Below are 21540 nucleotides of genomic sequence, written 5' to 3' on the forward strand. Positions count from 1 at the left end.
CGAGTGTTCCTGGACAGTAGCCTGACCAGAAAACACACGACGTTCTACTCGGCTGAGTTAGCCTTATTCGGCCGAGTAACAAGACCCAGAATACCGTGGTATTATAAAAATGGTGGACAGAACAAACAACTTTTCATGAAAATTTTCAATTTTTTTATTTTTTTGGATTTTTGAATATATGAAAGCGATAAAGCAACAAGACCCACTAAATTCCTCCCCCAAGCTAGAACAACACATTGTCCTCAATGTGTAAAACAAAGAAGGACACCCAACAAGGGGAGATGAATAACCAGTGGATTCATGACCCTAAGGGCTATAATATTAAGTCTGGTTACTATCAGTTGCAGGGAGGACACCCCTTTGTTGTGTGGCACAAAGATGTGTGGAATGCTTGGTGTGTACCTAAACACTCAATCATTAGCTGGTTGATTCATCATGAGTCTTTAAATACTCAAGAGAAATTATTCAGGTTGCAGATTTGTGAGAGTAATGCATGTGTTCTTTGTGAAAATGGTTTGGAAACTCATCAGCACCTATTCTCAGGGTGCATCTCAGGGTGCAGATATGGAGCTAGGGTAAAGTTACAACTTGAGGCATGGTTACAGATTAGACTCACTCCTGATTATGTGGGTCATTCTGAGTTACAAATCAGAGTGTGCAGAATGGTCTTAGCAGCATTCTGGTATGCTTTGTGGATTGAGAAGAATGCCTGTAAGATTGATAGGCAGTTAGCAAGGCTTGAGAAGCTTGTGCAAAAAATCAAGAGGATAATACATGCTCGGGTTAAATTGAATATTGCAGGGGCAGTCAAAGGTAACTGATAAAGCATGGTTAACAAAGTTAGATATCTTAATGTAATGAGATTGGTAGAACTCTATATGATCATAAGGGATGTAATATGCATATATACTTTGATCAAGTTTGATTAATAAAAAAGCTCACATTTGACCAAAAAAACAAGGGGAGATGGGATGACACATGCGGAAATAAAGGAAGGAAATAAAGCATACTAAAGTGTAGAAGTCTCCCCCAAGCTAGCTTGAAAACAGGGTAAGGTCCAATCCAAGTAGCAAAGTACCTGCAAAAGACAAGCTACTACAAACTAAAGCAAACTAAATGTCTTATAGTCTAAACTATTACATCAAAACCAAATTGAAATTGCAATTGTCCAAAAACTATAAACTGTCTTAAAAAGCATAAATAAAACGAGTTTTTCTAAATGAGCATTCTTTGTCCTCTAAAAATCATTTCAACGCCCTTAGAAGTTTATCATATTCCTACGCATGAGCAATACACAAGCATAGGTAAGCAATTGATAAGACATAAGCATGAAAGATCAAAGGTAAGAAAGGATAAATCTTATCAAAATTCCCATGAGAGATTTCAAATAGAACCACCGTACTACTCCACTTGTCAGCAAGAGATGGAGCATCATGCTTAAGACCATAAAATAAACCATTAGTAAACAAATTATCATCATAAATGGTCTCAAATAGGTGGTATGAAAACTCAAGGTGGTAGGACTCATCAAAAATGGGGGGTGCATCCCACTTAACTTCTGAGTGTGCATCACTAAGTCCTCCATCAACCTCAAAAGGGTCAACTACATCTACCACGAAAGGATTCTCAAAGGGTTCAAATGTCTCGGGTAAAACCTCATCCGTTTCACTATGGTCGGGCTCAAGATCTCTCATGGCTAGTGTGTCATCTACTACAAGGTCATTTTCTTCAACATGAGTCTCTAAATTTTCAATTGGAATGACATTAAGGGGAATTTTAATAGAAAAAGTCGGACCATCGTCATCGTCATCCAATAATTTAAAATCACTAGGGGGAGAAGACTCACATTCGGGAGGTAAAAAGGCAAAAGGAGAGAAAATAGGCTCACGTGGTATTGGTTTATTTTGAGAAAGTTGATCCAAACGAGCCATAACAACTTTGAGCTCCTCTTCGATGTGACATAAATTGAATTGGCGTGCTACATACTTCTCGCAATTGACATTGGATAGCCATGAAACTTAAGAAATTCCAAAGTTCCGCCCTAATCATGTAGTAGACACTCCCATTACTCAAGTTTTGACCCATTTCTCGGGTCCCGAAGTTCATGCCATCAAGCACGACATAGGTTATATAAACCTCATCAACGACTTATCCAATAGAGATTAGACTATTGGTAAAGGCATAAAATCGGTCAAGATATTCATGAAAGGGCTCATTTTCTTGTTGCGGGACGAATCCGTTCATCATTATGGAAGGCCGAGTTTTATTACCTATAAAATAGGCACTAAAACTACAAGGAAACCGTGATAACAATCCCAAGGAATAAGTGTTCCCCGGGACAAATAAAATAACATAAAATTCAACAACTAATTAGCAAACAAAACTGTGCTCCCCGACAACGGCACCAAAATTTGATAGGATGTCGCAATCTAATCAAAGATAAAATATCCTACTAGACACAAATGAATGTAGTAATAGGGTTCGAGCACAAAGAGACGGGAGTTGCTAAATAAGTTGTTATGGAGTGAATTCTATCGAGGTCGGTTATCGATTGTTTATTTGATTGGGTGTGTAAAACAATGATAAACAAAGAGTCTAGGGAGGTCGGGTTACACATGCAAATTATGTAAATGCTCAAGTTAAACATAGGAGTTGAAAAAATTGTTAATTGTTTAGGTCTTATGAAAATCACCTCTCGGCCTTATTGTCAACCATAGAATGGGTCCTAACGAGCTCTCGATATGGCTAGGTCGGTCTACTAAAACATGCTTAGTCTAATTCATTTTCGTGCCTCTCGACTTATAAAAGTGAATTAACAAATTTAATCTAAGATAGTGGCCAACAATCAAAGACTAACAAAACAATGCAAGCATGTTAAAGAAACAAATGAATTAATATTAAAACATCCTATTTCAACAATTACAAGTACTACTCATGCATGGCTCCCTTAATTCCTAAAATAGTGAATTACTCATGCATAATGAAAACTAATATAATGACAAATGATATAAAAAAGATGAACATACTAACTAGAAATATAAATGGCAAATGAATATCAAAACAATACTAGAAATAATATTACCTTGACAATTGGAAATGAGCTTGGAAATGAAGAACAAGATAGAACAAATGGAAATAACTTGTAAATAAACTTGTAATATAAATTGAAATGTCTAAAGGAATATTTGTAACAACTAAAGGAATGCTTAAAGGAAATCTAATCTAAACTACGTTTTTTTTGAAAACTAAGACTAAAGCATATGGAAATTTGTGTAGAAGTGTGTGGATACAACACCCTTTATATAGGATCAAAGGGAGTAACATAAACTGTCTAGAAAAGGGGCACCCCGATCGGGGTCGTGTGTTTTTTATTTTTTGTCTTAATTCCATCTTAACTTCTCACTTAATGTTGATGCGGAATCCGATGCTTGCTTCTTTAAGAGTCCGTCTAAGGCATCCTAGAGATCTTTTGGTATCCAATGCAATGGGCTTTCATTTGAACTTCATTTATTTACATATCCACCAACCAAAATTGGTTTCCCTCGGGTTTTCCAATTTCTTCCCAAAACGCCCCTATACTTCCTGGAATGCCCTTACATGGTCAAGACTTGCTTTCATTAGCCTCGTGAACTTGGGTGAATTATAATTTGACGGTAAAAAGCTATCAACGGCATCATTTCCTACAAAATGTAATGAATACGAGCAAAAATACCTAGAATACGGAATTAGCTCACAAATTCACTAGTAGAAGTGCAATAATCAAATAAACCGAGCTAAAACAGGGGGTTAAACTATATATAAAATGGACCTATCACTATCCTCATCAGATTCAATCTCTAGGTGGGGTATTCCAACAAGATCATGCATAGTTTTGGTTTTCTGCCCCACGTCCTCCTCTGGATGATTCTGTTTCCCTGGTTCTAAAATCCCATGATTCTGCTCATTAGAATTATGCTTGGTGTGAGAGAGATGTTTGTTACTCCATTTGCTTTGCACTCTTATTTTTCTATATTATCGCATTTTGAGATATGCGATCACCCAGAGATGGTTCTAAAAGATGATTCATATTAGCCGGTCCAAATAATTTTGGGATTAAGGCTCTAATGTTGTTATTGTTGTTGTTTTTGTTGATGATGTGTATTAATTACATTAGTTTATGTATAATTTAGTCCTCAATTCCTAAATTAATACCAAAATTGGATGGTATTAAGTGCTTAAATATAACCCTAACAACTCTTTACTATAAATAGAGAGTTCAGTTTTACTTTTCTAAATAACCAATCTTTCCACTTTTGCCATTTTCTCTTTTTCAGCTGATATTTTCTGGCAATGCTGAGACTTTGTTGGGTGATTTAAATGATGATTCATGCAAAGCATCATCGGCATGCCTCATCTAACCTATCTGTAGGAGGAATAAGGCCCCTTTTTGGGCATGGGTTCACCAGTTGTTAGCCTTCTATAATGACAAAGCTAAGGCCGATCTTCGGGCAAAGGAAAATTTTCCTCTTTTTCTTTCCTTTCATGAGGGGGTGAGGGCTCAGAGGTTCCTTATGCAAACGTTTCACCTTTTCATGATCCTTTTAATAAGAAGTCTTCGAAGTACCTTTCTAATGCCTTTGTTTACGGGTCTCCTCCGAACTATTCCGTCGATGGTCGATCTCACTGACTTGGTTCTGTGGACTTCGCTTTTGACGACATGATTGGACTTCCATGTATCTCTTTTAGGTCGTTTTCCTTTTTGTTTGCTTGGTCACCGTGGTTATATAATCGGCAGGCTTCGAGCTTAGCTTCCCTTGTTAGTAAAGCTTTTGTATAAATGTACTGGTGAGCTGAAGTCGTATACTATCAAAGATAAATAATAAAATCTTATTACCTTAACTATATAGTAGAGGTAAGTCATGTGTCGATTTCACAAAGAAGGCGATGTAAATTAGTGTGTAAGCAATAAAGAGTACAAGTAATTAAAGATGGCTATCTACTACTAAACAAATACTTCCTCCGTTTTTATATAATCTACCCATTTGTTGAATATATGAGTGTAGTATTTTAATAAAATGGGTAGATCATATGAAAACGGAGGAAGTAAAAAAGATGGGTGAATTCAAATGACTAAAAGGTCCTGATAAACAATGAAGCAGAAAGAAGATGAAAGCAATATTCGATTATGTATTATTAATCGACACATCATACATATATACAAATTCGAAGATCATATCATATTTTCGGTTTAGGTAACTAATCTCTATGAATAAGCAAAGATGATATTAATTTTCCTAAGACGAAATATACACGACTTAAGCTACAAGGAATACAATATACACCATATCAAATAATATCATAAGATATTATTCTATTACTCCCCATCAAGTTGGAGCACTTGGTAGACCAAGTCCCAACTTGCGCTGTAAATGATCGAACGCTTCTCCTCCTCAAGCTTTAGTGAATAAATCTGCTATTTTCTCTTTGCTTCGGGTGTGAAATGCGTTGATGTTCTTGCTGACCAGATGTTGTCTGACAAAATGACAATCAATTTATATATGTTTAGTGCGGTCATGGAAAACCGGATTCTTCGTAGTATGAATTGCGGCCTGATTGTCACAAAATAAACTTATAGGCTTTGAATAGAATACTCCCAACGAGGCAAGGAAAGACTTTAACCAAATGAGCTCACTCGTTGCCCCTGCCATCGCACGATATTTGGCTTCGGCCGTTGATTTCGCTATCGCCACTTGTTTCTTTGCTCTCCATGATATAGGTGACGATCCCAGCAATGCAAAATAGCCACTTAACGATCTCCTGGTCAATGGACAACTTCCATAATCTGAGTCGCAATATTCCCTTAACTGCAAGTCGGAGTCTTTACGCAAAATAATGCCTTTACTAGGATTCATCTTGATGTATCGAACGACCCTCAAGGCGGCATCCTAGTGCTCTTTTCGCGGTTCACTAACAAATCGTGACAACATGTGAACTGCATAAACCAAATCTGGCCGTGTAATAGTAAGATAGACCAACTTACCAACAAGCCTTTGATACTTCATGATATCCTTCAAAGCGTAACCTGTAGCTAAAGGGAGACGATGATGTTGCGGTATTGGCGTATGCACAGGTTTGGCTCCTTGCATTCCCGCCTCTTCTATGATATCCAAGGTATACTTTCGCTGGTTGAGAAACAATCCTTTGGTCCCGTGTGCCACTTCTATGCCCAAGAAGTACTTTAATCAACCCAAATCTTTAATCCCAAACTTGTTATCGAGAAAAGCTTTAAATACTCCACACTCCATACTATTGTTGCTTACTACTATCATGTCATCCACATACACCAAAACTCCAACAAATATCCCGTCTTTATCATATGTAAACAACGAATAGTCCGCTAGTGATTGGACAAAACCGTACCTTTGAAGTGTCATGGTCAATTTCGCAAACCAATTTCGAGACGCCTGTTTCAAACCATATATCGATTTCAATCATTTACATACTTGATTCCTGTCTTTTCTCTCAAAACCTTGCGGTATTCTCATGTATACCTCCTCTTCCAAGTCTCCGTGCAAGAAAGCATTATTCACATCTAATTGCTCAATATTCCATCATTTGGCAACGGCAACCGCTAGCATACAATGAACGCTAGTCATCTTTGCTACGACGCATAAGTTTCATGATAATCCACCCCTTCAATTTGTGTGAAACCTTGCGCCACGAGCCTTGCTTTATACCTTTCAATGTTTCCGTCTACTTTATACATTACTTTATACACTATTTGCATCCAATGGGTTTCTTTCCCTCCGGTAAAGGAACGATTTTCCACGTGCCATTCCTTTCCAAAGCATCAATCTCATTCCGCATTGCATCTCGCCATTCTGCTTGTCTAGCTGCCTCATTATAATGCTTGGGCTCTCTAATTTCATCGATTACCGCTATAAATTCTTTGTGAGGATTAGAAAAACAGTTTGTAATAACATAATTAATCAAAGGATATCGAGTACCTGACTTCGTGAACATCGACTGATCGGGATAAGCATCGTTGTGGGGGTTAATGATTCTCGTTGATTTGTATACATAATCCTTTCTCCATACAGGTTCTCTTTTTTCCCAAGCTCCTCTCCCAAGTCTATCTTCCTCCACAACACCTTCCACCTCATCAGTCCCGACATCAGTTACCACAGGTGCTTCTTCTCCATCAATATGGACACCTGCTTCTTCCTCACTCCCCCTGTCGACATGGGCTCCATCTTGCTCCAGAATGTCGACATCTGATAAGTCCATTTTATATACATTTTACCCCTATTTTAGCTCTATTTTATATGTCATTTGCACTAATGTTAGTATTTGTGAGCTAATTTCGTGTTCTAGTTGTGTATGCTTGTTTTTCATTGTATTTTGTAGGAAATTAAGCTTTTAATAGCTTTTTCCATTCAAAGTAGCAAGTACAAGAGTTGGCTAATGAGAGCAAGTCTAGATCATGCAAAGGACTTCCGCGAAGTATAGGGGCATTTTGGGAAGAAATAGAAATCCCGAGCATGAAGTCATACTAACTTGGGTTGATGCACAAGTAAGGAAATCAAAGTTAAGCCCAAAATGAAGTCCACAAGAGCTTACATTGGATACTAGAAGCCCCTAGGATGCCTTAGACGGATGCTTGAAGATGCTAACATCCGATTCCGTACAAGCATTAAACAAGAGTTAAGACGAAATTAACACAAAAGTCAAGAACACCACGACCCCGATCGGGGTTAGCTCCCTCTTAATTGTTTACGTTTCATATTGTGGCCCTATATAAAGGGTGTTGATCCGGGACCTCTTAACACCTTTACACACCATTTTTCTTAGTATTTTCTACACTACTTTCATGTTCTTAGTTTAGTTCTTAATTTAGTTTAGACTAGATTTACTATAAAAAATTTCCTTTAAGCATTTCAATTTATATTACAATTTCCATTTCAAGTTATATTCAAGTTATTTATATTTGCATTGTTCTTCAATTCCATTTCCATTTCCATTTCAAGGTAATTCTATTCCTATTTTCATTATGTTTATCATTTCAATTATCATTAGTTTAGTTTACATTTACATTATGCTAGAGTAGTCTACTTTGTCTAGGGAATGAAGGGAGCCATGCATAAAAAGTATTTGTAACATGATAAACTAGGATGTTATAATATCGTTTCATTGTTTCTATCACATGTTTGTATCGTTGCGTTTGATCTTTGTTTAAAGGCCTTATTCATTGATTAAGTTTGTTAATTCGTTCAATAAGTCGAGAGGCACGGAATTGGATTAGACTAAGCATGTGTAGTAGGACGAACTAGTCATAAACGAGAGTTTCTTTAGGACCCGGTTTATGGTTGACACTAATATCGAGAGGTGGGTGTCTCTAAACCTAAACAATTAACGATTTATCAACTCCTATGTTTAATTTAAGCATTTACATAATTTACATGTGTGACCCGACCTCCCTAGACTATTTCTTTATCAATATTATTTTCTCTAATTATCCAACCAACCAATAATACGATAACCGACCTTGATAAAATTCACTCCATAACAACTAATTAACAACTACCGTCTCTCTGTGGATTCGACCCCTGCGTACTACATTCATTTGTGTCTAGGGTATTTATTTTTGCATAGGTGTGAGATAGCCTATCAAATTTTGGCACCGTTTCCGGGGAACACGGTTTTGTTTGCTAATTAGTTGTTGAATTTTATCTTATTTTATTTTGTCTCGGGGAACACTTGTTCCTTGAGATCTTCTCACGGTTTCTTTGTAGTTTTAGTGCCTATTTTGTAGGTAATAAAGCTTGGCCTTTCATAATGAATTACAAATTCGTCCCACAACTCCAAGATGAGCCTTTTCGTGACTATCTTGACCGATTCTACTACTTTTGCGATGGTCTCATCTCCCTTGGACATGTCCTTGATGGGGATTACTTGGGTCATTTCGTGCTTGGTGGCATGGATTTTGAGACCCGTGGATTGGCTCTAAAGTTGAGTAATGGGAGTCTCTACAACATGATTGGGCCGGAACTTTGGAATTTATTAGATTCCATGGCTACCGAATGTCGAGAGTTAGCACGCCAATTCGATATATGGCATATCCAAAAGAAGCTCAAAGTGCTTCAAGCTCGTTTGGAACAATTTTATCAAAAGGAAGCAAGCCTATCTGAGATTATTTCCTCTCCTCATGCTCTCTCAACCTCCCAATGTGAGTCTTTTGACCCTAACCATTTTGAATTATTGGACGACGATGATGATGATGAACCGACTTTCATTATTAAAATGCCCCCTATTGTCTTTCCAATTTACCATTTCGTGGAGAAGGTAGTTGACACACGTGTCATAGATAAGCTTGAGTCCGACCATAGTAAAACGGATAAGGTTTTACCCGAGTCATTTAAAACCTTTGAAAATCCTTTCACAAGGGATGTAGTTGACCAATTCGGAGTTGATGGAAGACTTAGTGATGCTAATATAGAGGTTAAGTGGGATGCACCCCCCATTTTTGATGAGTCCTACCACGTTGAGTTTTCATACCATCAATTTGAGACCGTTCATGATTATAATATGTGCACTAACGATTATTTTTATGGTCTTAAGCATGGTGCTTCTTCTTTTGCTGACGAGGGAAGTACGGTGGTTTTATTTGAAATCTCTCGTGGGCAATTTGATAAGATTAATCCTTTCTTGCCTTTGATCTTTCATGCTTATATCTTATCAATTGCTTACATATGCTTGTGTATTGCTCATGCGCAGGAATATAATCAACTTCTAAGGGCGTTGACGTGCTTTTTAAAGGACGATGGATATTCATTTAGGAAAAATTGTTTTACTTATGCTTTTTAAGACAATTTACAATTGCAATTTCAATTTGGTTTTGATGTAATAGTTAGGACAATAAGAAATTTAGCTTGCTTTCATATGTAGTAGCTTGTCTTTCGCAAGTACTTTGCTACTTGGATTGGACTTTACCCCATTTTCAAGCTAGCTTGGGGGAGCTTCTACGCGGTTGTATGCTTTCTTTCTTTTCTTTAGTTCCGCATGTGTCGTCCCATCTCCCCTTGTTGGGTGTCCTTCTCTGTTTACACATTGAGGACAATGTGTTGTTCTAGCTTGGGGGAGGGATTTAGTGAGTCTAGTTATGGGAAATCCTAAAAACCTAAAACTTTGAAAAAAAAATGAAAATTTTCATAAAAAGTTGGTTGTTGTGTCCACCCTTTTGTCTTATGCATAATGTCTTTAATCTTTGCATTTCCCATATTGTAGCTTTTTAAAGCTAATGAGTCACACTTTTGACGGGTTTTGCTTACATGGGGATGTCTTGACATAGTAGGTGAGGGATGAATTTTGGACAAAATAGACTTGATCTTGACATTGGTAAGATACATAAATGGTAAGGTAGAGCCTCCAAAAAGGCATGTACATCTTTACCCGGTCTCATTTAGGGGTGTGTGTGTGTAGTTTATCCTCTTGGTGTGTGTTACATCAAAACGCACAAGTATGGCATTGGTTCCTTATTCTTAGACATGCTACGATAGTGTGCACATGAAGACTTAATGTTATACTTTCTCACATGCATCACCTTTTAATGAACCTTTTCCTCATTATATGCTATAAAATATTTGTTTCTAGCTACATTTCAAATTGCCTACCTTGTTGAGCTAGTAACCATATTAATGAGTTTAGAGTGCTTTTGTGAGGTTGATGATGTTGACAAGATCCCTAATTCCCATTGTGTTGTGAAAGAAAAGTGAGAAAAGAAAGAAGAAAAAAAATTATTGGAATGAAAAAAAAATGAAAGAAAGATGAAAAGAAATGAAATTAAAAGAAGAAAAAAAGAGAAGAAAGTTTTGATGAAAAAGAAAAAAAGAGATGATTGATCTTCCATAGTTTATGAAAACATTGAGTTGGGAAGTTCATTTTGTGTTGTAAAAGTTTTAATTTGGACCATATGCTGCTTTGGTTCAATGGGTTATTGCCGTAAGATCGGTATTGGGTTATTTAAACATTTTTGCTCGTTTGGATGGTTGATTAGCTTGACCTTTAACTCCACATATCCAAACTCGTTTGTCCACTTTTTACCCATGACCCCTAGCCTCTTTTATCTCTTATCTTGGCTTCTATTTGTGCATTCTTGTTGGCATTGTCTTGTTGATTTGGAATGTCTACCATACTAGATTGCGGGCGCATTCTCTTGAGTCGTAGATAGGAGAGTGTCACATTCATATATAAATTGTCTTATTCATAATATGAGTGTGAGTGTTTTTCCCGTGAGGAGTGCGATGTCAATAAGATCATGGAAGAGCCAAAATGTCCATTTGAAGTCATTCATGCTACGCCGTCATATAAATCTCATCCATGTTGTTGCATTTTCCCTATGCCCATGATGTTTCGGGATTTCATTCATTGTGCTCTAAAGTTACTTGACGGGAATTGCATTTGGATGTGACGATTGTTGCTCATACCCTTGTCCTTATCATACATTGTATTATGTGCTTGCTTGAGGACAAGCAAGGGTTTAGCTTGGGGGAGTTTGATAAGTCCATTTTATATACATTTTAACCCCCTATTTTAGCTCTATTTTACATGTCATTTACACTAATGTTAGTGTTTGTGAGCTAATTCCGTGTTCTAGTTGTGTTTGTTTGTTTTTCATTGTGTTTTGAAGGAAATTAAGCTTTTGGTAGCTTTTTCCCGTCAAAGTAGCAAGTACAAGAGTTGGCTAATGAGAGCAAGTCATGATCATGCAAAGGACTTCCGGGAAGTATAGGGGCATTTTGGGAAGAAATAGAAATCCCGAGCATGAAGTCATACTATTTTGGGTTGATGCACAAGTAAGAAAATCAAAGTTAAGCCCAAAATGAAGTCCACAAGAGCTTACATTGGATACTAGAAGCCCCTACGATGCCTTGGACGGATGCTTGAAGATGCTAACATCGGATTCCGCACAAGCATTAAACAAGAGTTAAGACGGAATTAACACAAAAGTCAAGAACACCATGACCCCGATCGGGGTGGGGTGGCCCCGATCGAGGTTAGCTCCCTCTTAATTGTTTACGTTTCATATTGTGGCCCTATATAAAGGGTGTTAATCCGGGACCTCTTAGACACCTTTACACACCATTTTTCATAGTATTTTCTACACTACTTTCATGTTCTTAGTTTAGTTCTTAGTTTAGTTTAGACTAGATTTACTATAAACAATTTCCTTTAAGCATTTCAATTTATATTACAATTTCCATTTAAAGTTATATTCGTGTTATTTATATTTGCATTGTTCTTCAATTCCATTTCCATTTCCATTTCAAGGTAATTCTATTCCTATTTTCATTATGTTTATCATTTAAATTGTCATTAGTTTAGTTTACATTTACATTATGCTAGAGTAGTCTACCTTGTCTAGGGAATGAAGGGAGCCATGCATAAAAAGTATTTGTAACATGATCAACTAGGATGTTATAATATCGTTTCATTGTTTCTATCACATGTTTGTATCGTCACGTTTAATCTTTGTTTAAAGGCCTTATTCATTGATTAAGTTTGTTAATTCGTTCTATAAGTTGAGAGGCTCGGAATCGGATTAGACTAAGCATGTGTAGTAGGACGACCTAGTCATAAAGTCATAAACGAGAGTTTCTCTAGGACCCGGTTTATGGTTGACACTAATATCGAGAGGTGGGTGTCTCTAAGCCTAAACAATTAACAATTTATCAACTCCTATGTTTAATTTGAGCATTTACATAATCTACATGTGTGACCCGACCTCCCTAGACTATTTCTTTATCAATATTGTTTTCTCCCATTATCCAACCAACCAATCATACGATAACCGACCTTGATAAAATTCACCCCATAACAACTAATTAACAACTACCGTCTCTCTGTGGATTCGACCCCTACGTACTACATTCATTTGTGTCTAGGGTATTTATTTTTGCATAGGTGTGTGATAGCCTATCAACATCATTATCAACATCAGTACCAGTATTGTCATTCACTCGAGTGCAATCTCCTGTTGATTAGTTTGCCCAGAAGTCTTAATGTCGACAGGAGTATAAAAGGGGAAATAGTGCTCAAAGAAATGTACATCTCGGGACACAAACATGCGTTTTTCTTTCAAGTCATATACCTTCCATCCCTTCTTACTGTGAGGATAACCTAGGAAAATGCATTGCTTACCCTGTTCCCCAAATTTATCGCGTGGTTTGTCTTTGTTATGGGCGTAACAAAGACACCCTAACACTCTAAGATTGGTCAAGTCCGGCTGTTTATTGTAGAGGACTTCAAACGGTGTTTTGCCGTGAAGTAATGGGGTTGGAGTCCTATTAATTAAATAGGCCGCAGTCAATATGCATTCTCCCCAAAAATGGATAGGCAAATCCGCTTGAAAACGCAAGGCTCTCGCTTTCTCAAGTATGTGTCGTTGTTTTCTTTCAACTCGACCATTTTGTTGTGGTGTATCGACGTTACTAGTTTGAAAAAGAATCCCGTGTTCCTCATAATAATATCTCAGGGGCCCAGCTAACAATTCGGTTCCATTATCGCTTTGAATGATTTTTATACTTTTACCAAATTGCGTTTTCACCATTTGACTAAAAACTCGAAGTAACTCGCCTGCTTCGCTTTTTTTTTCATTAGGTATACCCACACTGCCCTACTATGGTCATCAAAAATGGTCAAAAAATAATAAGCGCGGGATAAACTAGCAACCCGATACTTTCCCCAAATATCACAATGAATCAAACCAAATAACTCGTCATACCGTTTTTTATTAAGATGAAAAGGAGTGCGTATTTGTTTAGCCCTACAACATGAATCACAAACATGACCTGAGTTCCAATGCAAATTGCAACCAATCAAATTAGAAAATTGGGATAAAATACTACTTGACGGATGTCCGAGTCTTTTGTGTCATAACTCGTCTTCTTTGGTCAGCGTCATTTTCCTCACCAATTCCGTTTTCCTCGGTTGAAAATGATACACCCCATCACGATGCTCACCCCGTCCAATCTCCGTCCTCGTAGCCTGGTCCTGCATAATACAATGATCGGAAAAAAATGTTATTACACAATTGCTTTCTTTTATTAGCTGTTGAACGGAGATTAAATCTCATGTGAGAGATGGAACAAAAAGAACATCTTTTAGAACAAAATTTGTGCTTAATGTGACTTCGCCATGCTCTTGAGCCGTTACCCGTCTCCTATCAGGGAGTCCAACAAAGGATGGTTCGTCCACCAGATATTTCGAAGGCAATCTCTTCGTACCGTCATATGATGCGAGGCTCCACTGTCAATCAACCACTCCTTACCAAAGTTAACATTCATACCTGAAATTTCATTTTTACCTTCCGGGCTTGCCATCAAAAGGCTGCGAATTCGTTCAATCTCATCATTAGAGAAGGGTAAGTTTTGTTTGGATGCCTCTCCTTTCTTCGTTTCTGATGAGTTTCCAATAGCATTCGCTTGAAAGGTGGTCTGTCCTCTTCCTGTCGAGCGCCCTCTACCACGTCCACGACCGGTTCCTCTCCTACCACGACCTCTCTCACGGCTTTTAACAACCTCATAACCATGCTTATCATAGCAATTTTCTTCAATATGGTAATATTTACCATAATAAGTGCATTGGGGTGGTGGTGAATCCTCTCTTCTTTGTCCTGTTTCGAATGATTTCCTCTTCCTCTACCTGCGCTAAAAAATTTTGTTGCCATGGCTACTTCGTTCTGATCTTCTTTCACCTTGACGACATTCGAATGTCGTTCCTCTCGCAGAACCAAAGCATACGCACGAGTAAGGGTCGTGATTAGGTGTTCCATCAACAAATTTGTACGGAGATTACCATACAAAGTCGTGTCGAGGCCCATCAAAAACTGATGAGCTTTCTCCTCTTCTCACTCCTTCATTATCATAGCGGCCGCTCCACAGGTGCACTTCGGAATTTTGTTGTAATTGGCAAGTTCATCCCAAATGGTTTTCAATCTCGTATAATACTCAACCACGGATTATCTTCCTTGCTTACATTCATTGAGTTCCTCTTTTAATTGGTGAACTCGAGGGGCATTTCCTGCCGAGTATCGATCCCGCAACTCTTCCCAAATTTTAGCAACAGTCACCGTGAAGGTGATGCTTTGGTGTGGTTTAGGGTCGATGACATTCCTCATCCATGCTTTCAACATGGCATTACACTCTCGCCAAGCCAACAATTCGATGTTGTCTTCTCCTTCAACTTCGACCGGCTTTTTGACTCCACCTTCTATGAAAACCAATTTATTTTTTGCAGCTAGTCCATTTTTAACAGCATCAGCCCACAACTCGTAGTTTTTGCCATTAAAAATGGTTTGTGTAAGCATTAAACTGGGATTATCCGACGGGTGTAGGTAAAGTGGCAAAGCAATCGAAATAGTGTGTTGTTTTTCATTGGATTTTCCTCCTTTGAGTTTTCCATCAGGTCCTGTCATGTTTTGAATTCAATTTTTGTGTTTGTGTTTTGTTGATTTTTTTTGTTTGTTTTAGAAAACTAATCGATCGCTGCTCACGATACCATGATAAACAATGAAGCAGGAAGAAGATGAAAGCAATATTCGATTATGTATTATTAATCAACGCATCATACATATATACAAATTTGAATATCATATCATATCTTCGGATTAGGTAACTAATCTCTATGAAAAAGCAAAGACGATATTAACTTCCCTAAGACGAAATATACACGACTTGAGCTACAAGGAATACAATATACACCATATCAAATAATATCATAAGATATTATTCTATTAGGTCCCGGGTCAATAAATACAGTAAGTGTCGTATAAGAAAGAAAAATAAAGGAAGTGTCATATAGAACAAAGACCCAATCAACGCACAGCAAAGCTGAAACAAGCCATTTGGGTGGCTCACCCAGGGTAAAGTCGACTTCTGTTTTGCTCGGCGGCTCGCCATGCTCTGTATACTCCTTTGATTTGCCTTTGTTCTCTTCTTCCTTAGCTAGGCATTCACCTAGCTTCACTCCGTTTCCACTCCCTCTTCTATACCCGGGTCAAATCGGTATAAATAACTCGATATAAGAATGATTGAGCACGACATATATAATTATATAAATGTATTATGCCCCATGAAACACCGCTTTTAGCTCTTGAAATAACACTTTACTGAGCGTCTCACCATGTACAAAACCCGGCTTATCACGTACTTTCTTTTTAATAATGATATTTCCGTTATTTTCACACGCTTTTGTCTATTTGCATTCTCCATAATTGTTATCCCATAATTGCTGTGTAATTGCCCTCATCCATGGACGTCACCGGTTGTACCAAGAGCATTGTACCACCATATTAAAACCATATTACAACTAATTGAGCTTATGTATACTTTTTTAGAGCTTTAAATTTTTTGGGTTTATATAGCTACAAAATTATAAAGACCAATTGTTACAGTTGGTGGTATAATCGACCTACTAATTACACATTTACATCGAGTATACTAAACATAAAAAAAAAATTACAATTCAAATAATTGAAGAGATAACAAACTAGTAAATCCCCCTTAAACTAAAAGAATAAGAGATTCTAAAGTTTCCCGCCTAAATGAATTAGGCTATAAATGGGCTTCATAACATCATCTCTACAATTGGGTCATCCTGAATAATTTCAACTTAAGCTATTAATGGACTTCATAATATCATATCTACAAGACTACAACTGAACTATACTGATTAATTTCATACAATAAGTCAATAAATAATTTTATGCCATTTAGAAAAGGGAATAATATTCTTTTAACTTGCATAGACATATTACGGGATATTCTTATTTTGTTATATGCATGAAATTGCACTAATTATATGTACAATGTGATATAAATATTTCACTATTATTATTTTTAAAACTAAACATTATGACCAAAAACATTTTTTTAGTAAACATTTTCTGATTAATTCTATTATTCTATCTTTTAATAATAACATACTACGGGTTGAGAGTATCATAAATTGTTATTACTTCTAAAAAGAAAAACTTACTTATGGTATTTTTTTTACACTTTAACTTAATATCCATTTTTGCTCCATACTATATGAAAACTTAAATTTTGGTTACCTTTTTTTTAATTGTTTATATAACGCCTTATTGGATATAGTGATATAATTAGAAACAATGTTTTCTTAAAACAAAGTTAATAAAATAATTTCAGTAAAACCGACAATCTTATACGGAGTAAAAGTGTTGAACAATCTCTTTTCTAGCTCCTAATACAAAATTACTAATAGTAAATTTTATAATTAAATTTCAAATAGAGTTAAATACCAATAGTATAATTATTAAATTCTCTAATATTCTTATCTAAAAACCGCGCATTTGCGCGGGATCAATACTAGTAAATAAATAAATAAATAAAAAAACTTCAATTCAAGTTACATGTTCATAGCAATTTCACTATAAAACGGCCTCATGCAAAATGTGAGATTGTTCAGAGTTTCAGACTGGTTCATCGCGCACCAAATTTTGAATGCGAAGTTGGGGAATATATCTCTAACCACATGACTCCCAAACAAATTTGTTCCAACTTGGCTTACTTATATGAATGGGGTCAATGATTATGGGAGGGAAAAATAATTGAATTTTGTGGGAAAAAGAGGGGGGCCTAATTACAAATATTAAAAAAATTATATTATAGAAAGTTTGTTTCATTACATGTTCCCACAAACAATAAACAAACACAAATTACTTAGAGATGCTATTGGGGCGGGAGATAGTAAAATGTGGATTCTTCGTATTTATTGAGCAAAAATCATACTCGTACATGCCTTATTGTCCCCGGTGGAGAGTAAAGTATACTTTAAGGACCCAAAGTATTCTAGAATGTAGTTTTAAGGACCCAAAGTAAAAAAGTTAATCGTTAAGGAATCGAAGTATCAAAAGTTAATCATTAAGGATTTTAAGTATCAAAATCTAATCGTTAAGGACCCGAGAATAAACTAACATATTATATCAATACCCTTGTTGCAAACCATTAAATTAAAAAAAGTAAAAAAAAAATAGTCAAATACAAAATCAAGATAAAATCTATGTTTGAGAATTGAGTATCTCAGGATCAAAAGTCTTTTTTGCATCAAGTTTCTTCATATTGTTTATCCCGTATTTCTTCATCTTCATCTTGATATTACATCAAAACTCCTTTGCATCAACAACTTTATGCAATTTTAAATCAATAATAACATTAAAGAATGAAACTTTATGCAATTTAAATCAATAATCAATAATAAACTATTATGTTAATACTCAAGACTGGTACAAACGTAAACAAAGTACCGTATAAAACAATCAGTAATTCTTGTGTGAGACGGTCTCGCATGGTGAAACGGTTCATTTATATATATAAATAGCACTCATTCAAATCAATAATAAATTATAATATTAGTGCTCAAGACCGTCTTATTCTAAAATTAGGGTAAAACAATTGTCAATTTGCAATAATAAAAGACAAATCACTACAATCAATTGGCATCAGTACTCCACTCCGTAAAAAGCAAGAAGTAAAATTTATATGATCAATCATCAATTGGCCAATATACCATGGTACTTTCCTGCCCGTAGAATTTGTAATTGGATAATGGTCAGATGAAAAATTTGGGAGAACGAAAGGGAGGCATGGGAGTTGGGGATTTTGTATAATTTTTTTTTTTTACAATAAAAAGTGGTGGGGAATGTGGGGATAATTGGTGTGAACATATGGAATAGTAAGGTTCTTTTAGTACTTTTGCCCTAAGTCTGTTAATAATTGACGCCATCTACTTTCTAGGTCCTTAATGATTAATTTTTTTTCTTCGGGTCCTTAAAGCTACATTATGGAATACTTTGGGTCCTTAGAATATACTTTACTCCCCCGGTGGATATAAGTTTTAAAAAACACACTCCCCTTTTTTATAGATAAAAATCTAAATTATACCCCTCAATTTACCTACTAACCTTTTATATCATAACTTTCTATGATTCTTGTATGTAAAATTTGCTTTAATCACAGTAAATTTCGAAAGTTAAGAGTAATTAAGAAAATATTAATTTTATTGAAAAAAAAAACTTATCAATTAATATAGTATTAATAATGTCAATTATTTAAACAATTAACGAGTAAGCGGATGTTAAGCTGGTACTATTTAAAATCCACCCCAGGTCCACTATCGTCCATCAATAGCAAATACAATGTTGGATATTTATATCTGCTAGGCCACTAAGGCTCTATTCTTTTGGACTTAATTTCAGTTCTAATAAGTTCAGTTAAGTTCAATTCAGCTCCTTTAAGTTCAGTTCAGTTCAATTTAGCGTCATTCAGTTCAGTTCAGTTCAGTTCAGTTCAGTCCAATCCAGTTGAGTTCAGTTCAGATTAGTTTATTTCAACATTCATATTATTATTCTTATTTTATATTATTATTCTTATCATTATTATTATATTAATTTATTTACTATTGTTATCATTATTATATTATTATATTATTATTATATTTATTATATTACTATTATATTTATTATTAATTAATTCGTATATATTATTTAGTCTATTTATTTATTATTATATTATTATGATTAATGAGAATAATAGAAGTATTGATATTTATTAATATTATTGTTATTATTATTATTATTATTATTATTATTATTATTATTATTATACTATATTTATTATTTTATTAATATATTCATTATTATTAATATTATTAATAACATATCTATTATTATTATTATTATATTTATAAGTTATTATATTAGACCTATTATTATTATTATTATTATCATATTAATTATTTATGTTCCGGGTGTAATTCCAGAGCAGATATTCGTTACCACCCGTTGCTTGTAGAATGATGTCCTTGGTTGAATCCTTCTTGTCTTTATCGTTCATCTCGGCCTCTCCTGCAACAATGAACGAACTGAGGGCTTGGCTTTGTGCCAAGCGTACTCACTCCGACGCTCAAGTCAGTAACTTAGGGGATAAGTTGTTCCTTGGCTAAATGTATATTGTAGAGAGATAAGGAAGATTATACCAGATGAATAGTGTTTCTTAGGTTAAGTTGTGGATCCTTTCCTCAATGAAGGTTGAGGAGTATTTATAGACTTTCACCTTTTGTCACGTAGTGGCCAAGTGGCCAAGTGGCTAGCAGGTGGAAAGACTGATCTACCCCTCGGCCGAGGGACCTATGGCAGGCCGGCGGGCCCTGTTGACTCACCGCCGAGGGGTCTTGGATGTGAGTACGCGGGTATGTGTCCATTTGGCAGGTTGCCATCCGAGACCCAGGCCGACAGCCGATGGGGTCATTTGCATCGGCTAGGTGCATAAGTCGTTGACTTCTTTGTGGATATCTTTGACCTTGCTCAATATGTTGACTTGGTCGGCGGTGCGAATATGCTCCATCAATTTGCCCCAGCGTAGTCTATGCCGTGGTATGGGCTCCGATGTACGTTTGAGCGTATATTCTGCGCAAGTATTTTGTAAAAAAATTTCTGCATCAGCTTCTTCTGCGGCGGCTTCTTTTACCTCGGCCTGGTCTTTTCTTAGGCCGTACCATATCCCCCCTCCGCATGGATGCGTAAAGGGCATCCGATGTGGAAAAGAAAGTGACGCTGGCCGAGACCGGGGTTGAGAGAGCGGTTGTTTTTGATTGCCCCGGCCGCGCTACTTAGCTTGGTTGATCATGTGGCGGCGGAGAACGGATGCTTGGGAATTTGTTGAGGAAGGTGAATAGGCGGAGAGATACGAATGGGCGTGTTGAAGACGCTTGGTCACTGTTGCATTGATTGACGTTCGACTGTTGCAACGATTGACATCCCGTGGTTGCATGTCCGACACGTGTCTGCACGCTGATTGGTTGACGCTTCATGGGTTGTTCTCTGATTGGTCCTTCTTCATGGGCTTTTCCCTATAAATAGGGCAGTTATCCCGTGAAATTGGCCACCAATTTCATTCTCCAAAATTTTCCCCTCTAAACTTTCAAGGGTTTCATTGTCTTCTAATTTTCAGAGTTGTTACTCCGGCGGGTGTTTTTCTTCAAGGTAAACAAACAAACTTTCCAATTTCTTAACTCTGTAAGTTATTATTGTAAACATGTTTCGCTGATGCCGGGCCTAGCAAACCGACGCGGGGGTTCCCGTCGCGCCTTGATGAGGAGGAGAAGTTGGACGCCCTCCCGATAAGGCACTGGGGGCCCTAGGTCTCCTTCTCTGAAGTCGATCCTCGAATTTTGGAGGAATGGGAGGATGACTCTGATGTCGATGATGACGCCTTGACGATTTTGGTGATGATTTGAAGAGGTTCGTCCCAAAGAGGGGAGGCAGGACGTTATGGATCACGGTGACGTCTGTAAGGTACTCGTTGACCGAGCTTGGACCCATAAGTTGGCTAGTTGTTCTGGTGAGACATTTTTCGAGGGCCATTTCTTTTTTGGCAGGGGATACAAGATTGTTATCCCCGAGGAGGGTCGAGCCGTCTGTTGCCCTCCGCCGGGCCATACCGGCGCGTATACATGCGACACTTGGAGTACGGGCTCGGTTTCGCT

The 21540-nt window shown here is 36.8% G+C and overlaps 2 protein-coding genes across 2 annotated transcripts; one reads left to right on the forward strand and one right to left on the reverse strand.

The window, feature by feature from the left end:
* Window positions 1–245: 245 nt before the first annotated feature.
* Window positions 246–821, forward strand: LOC141655630 (uncharacterized). The gene has a single exon (XM_074462699.1). The coding sequence runs from the start codon at window positions 246–248 to the stop codon at window positions 819–821; it is 576 nt and encodes a 191-aa protein (XP_074318800.1).
* Window positions 822–14995: 14174 nt separating this feature from the next.
* On the reverse strand, window positions 14996–15451 carry LOC141655631 (uncharacterized). The gene has a single exon (XM_074462700.1). It carries the CDS (start codon window positions 15449–15451, stop codon window positions 14996–14998), a length of 456 nt encoding a protein of 151 aa, XP_074318801.1.
* Between the last annotated feature and the right edge of the window lie 6089 nt (window positions 15452–21540).

This window comes from Silene latifolia, chromosome 5, assembly GCF_048544455.1.
Source record: "Silene latifolia isolate original U9 population chromosome 5, ASM4854445v1, whole genome shotgun sequence".
NCBI classification, from domain to species: domain Eukaryota; kingdom Viridiplantae; phylum Streptophyta; class Magnoliopsida; order Caryophyllales; family Caryophyllaceae; genus Silene; species Silene latifolia.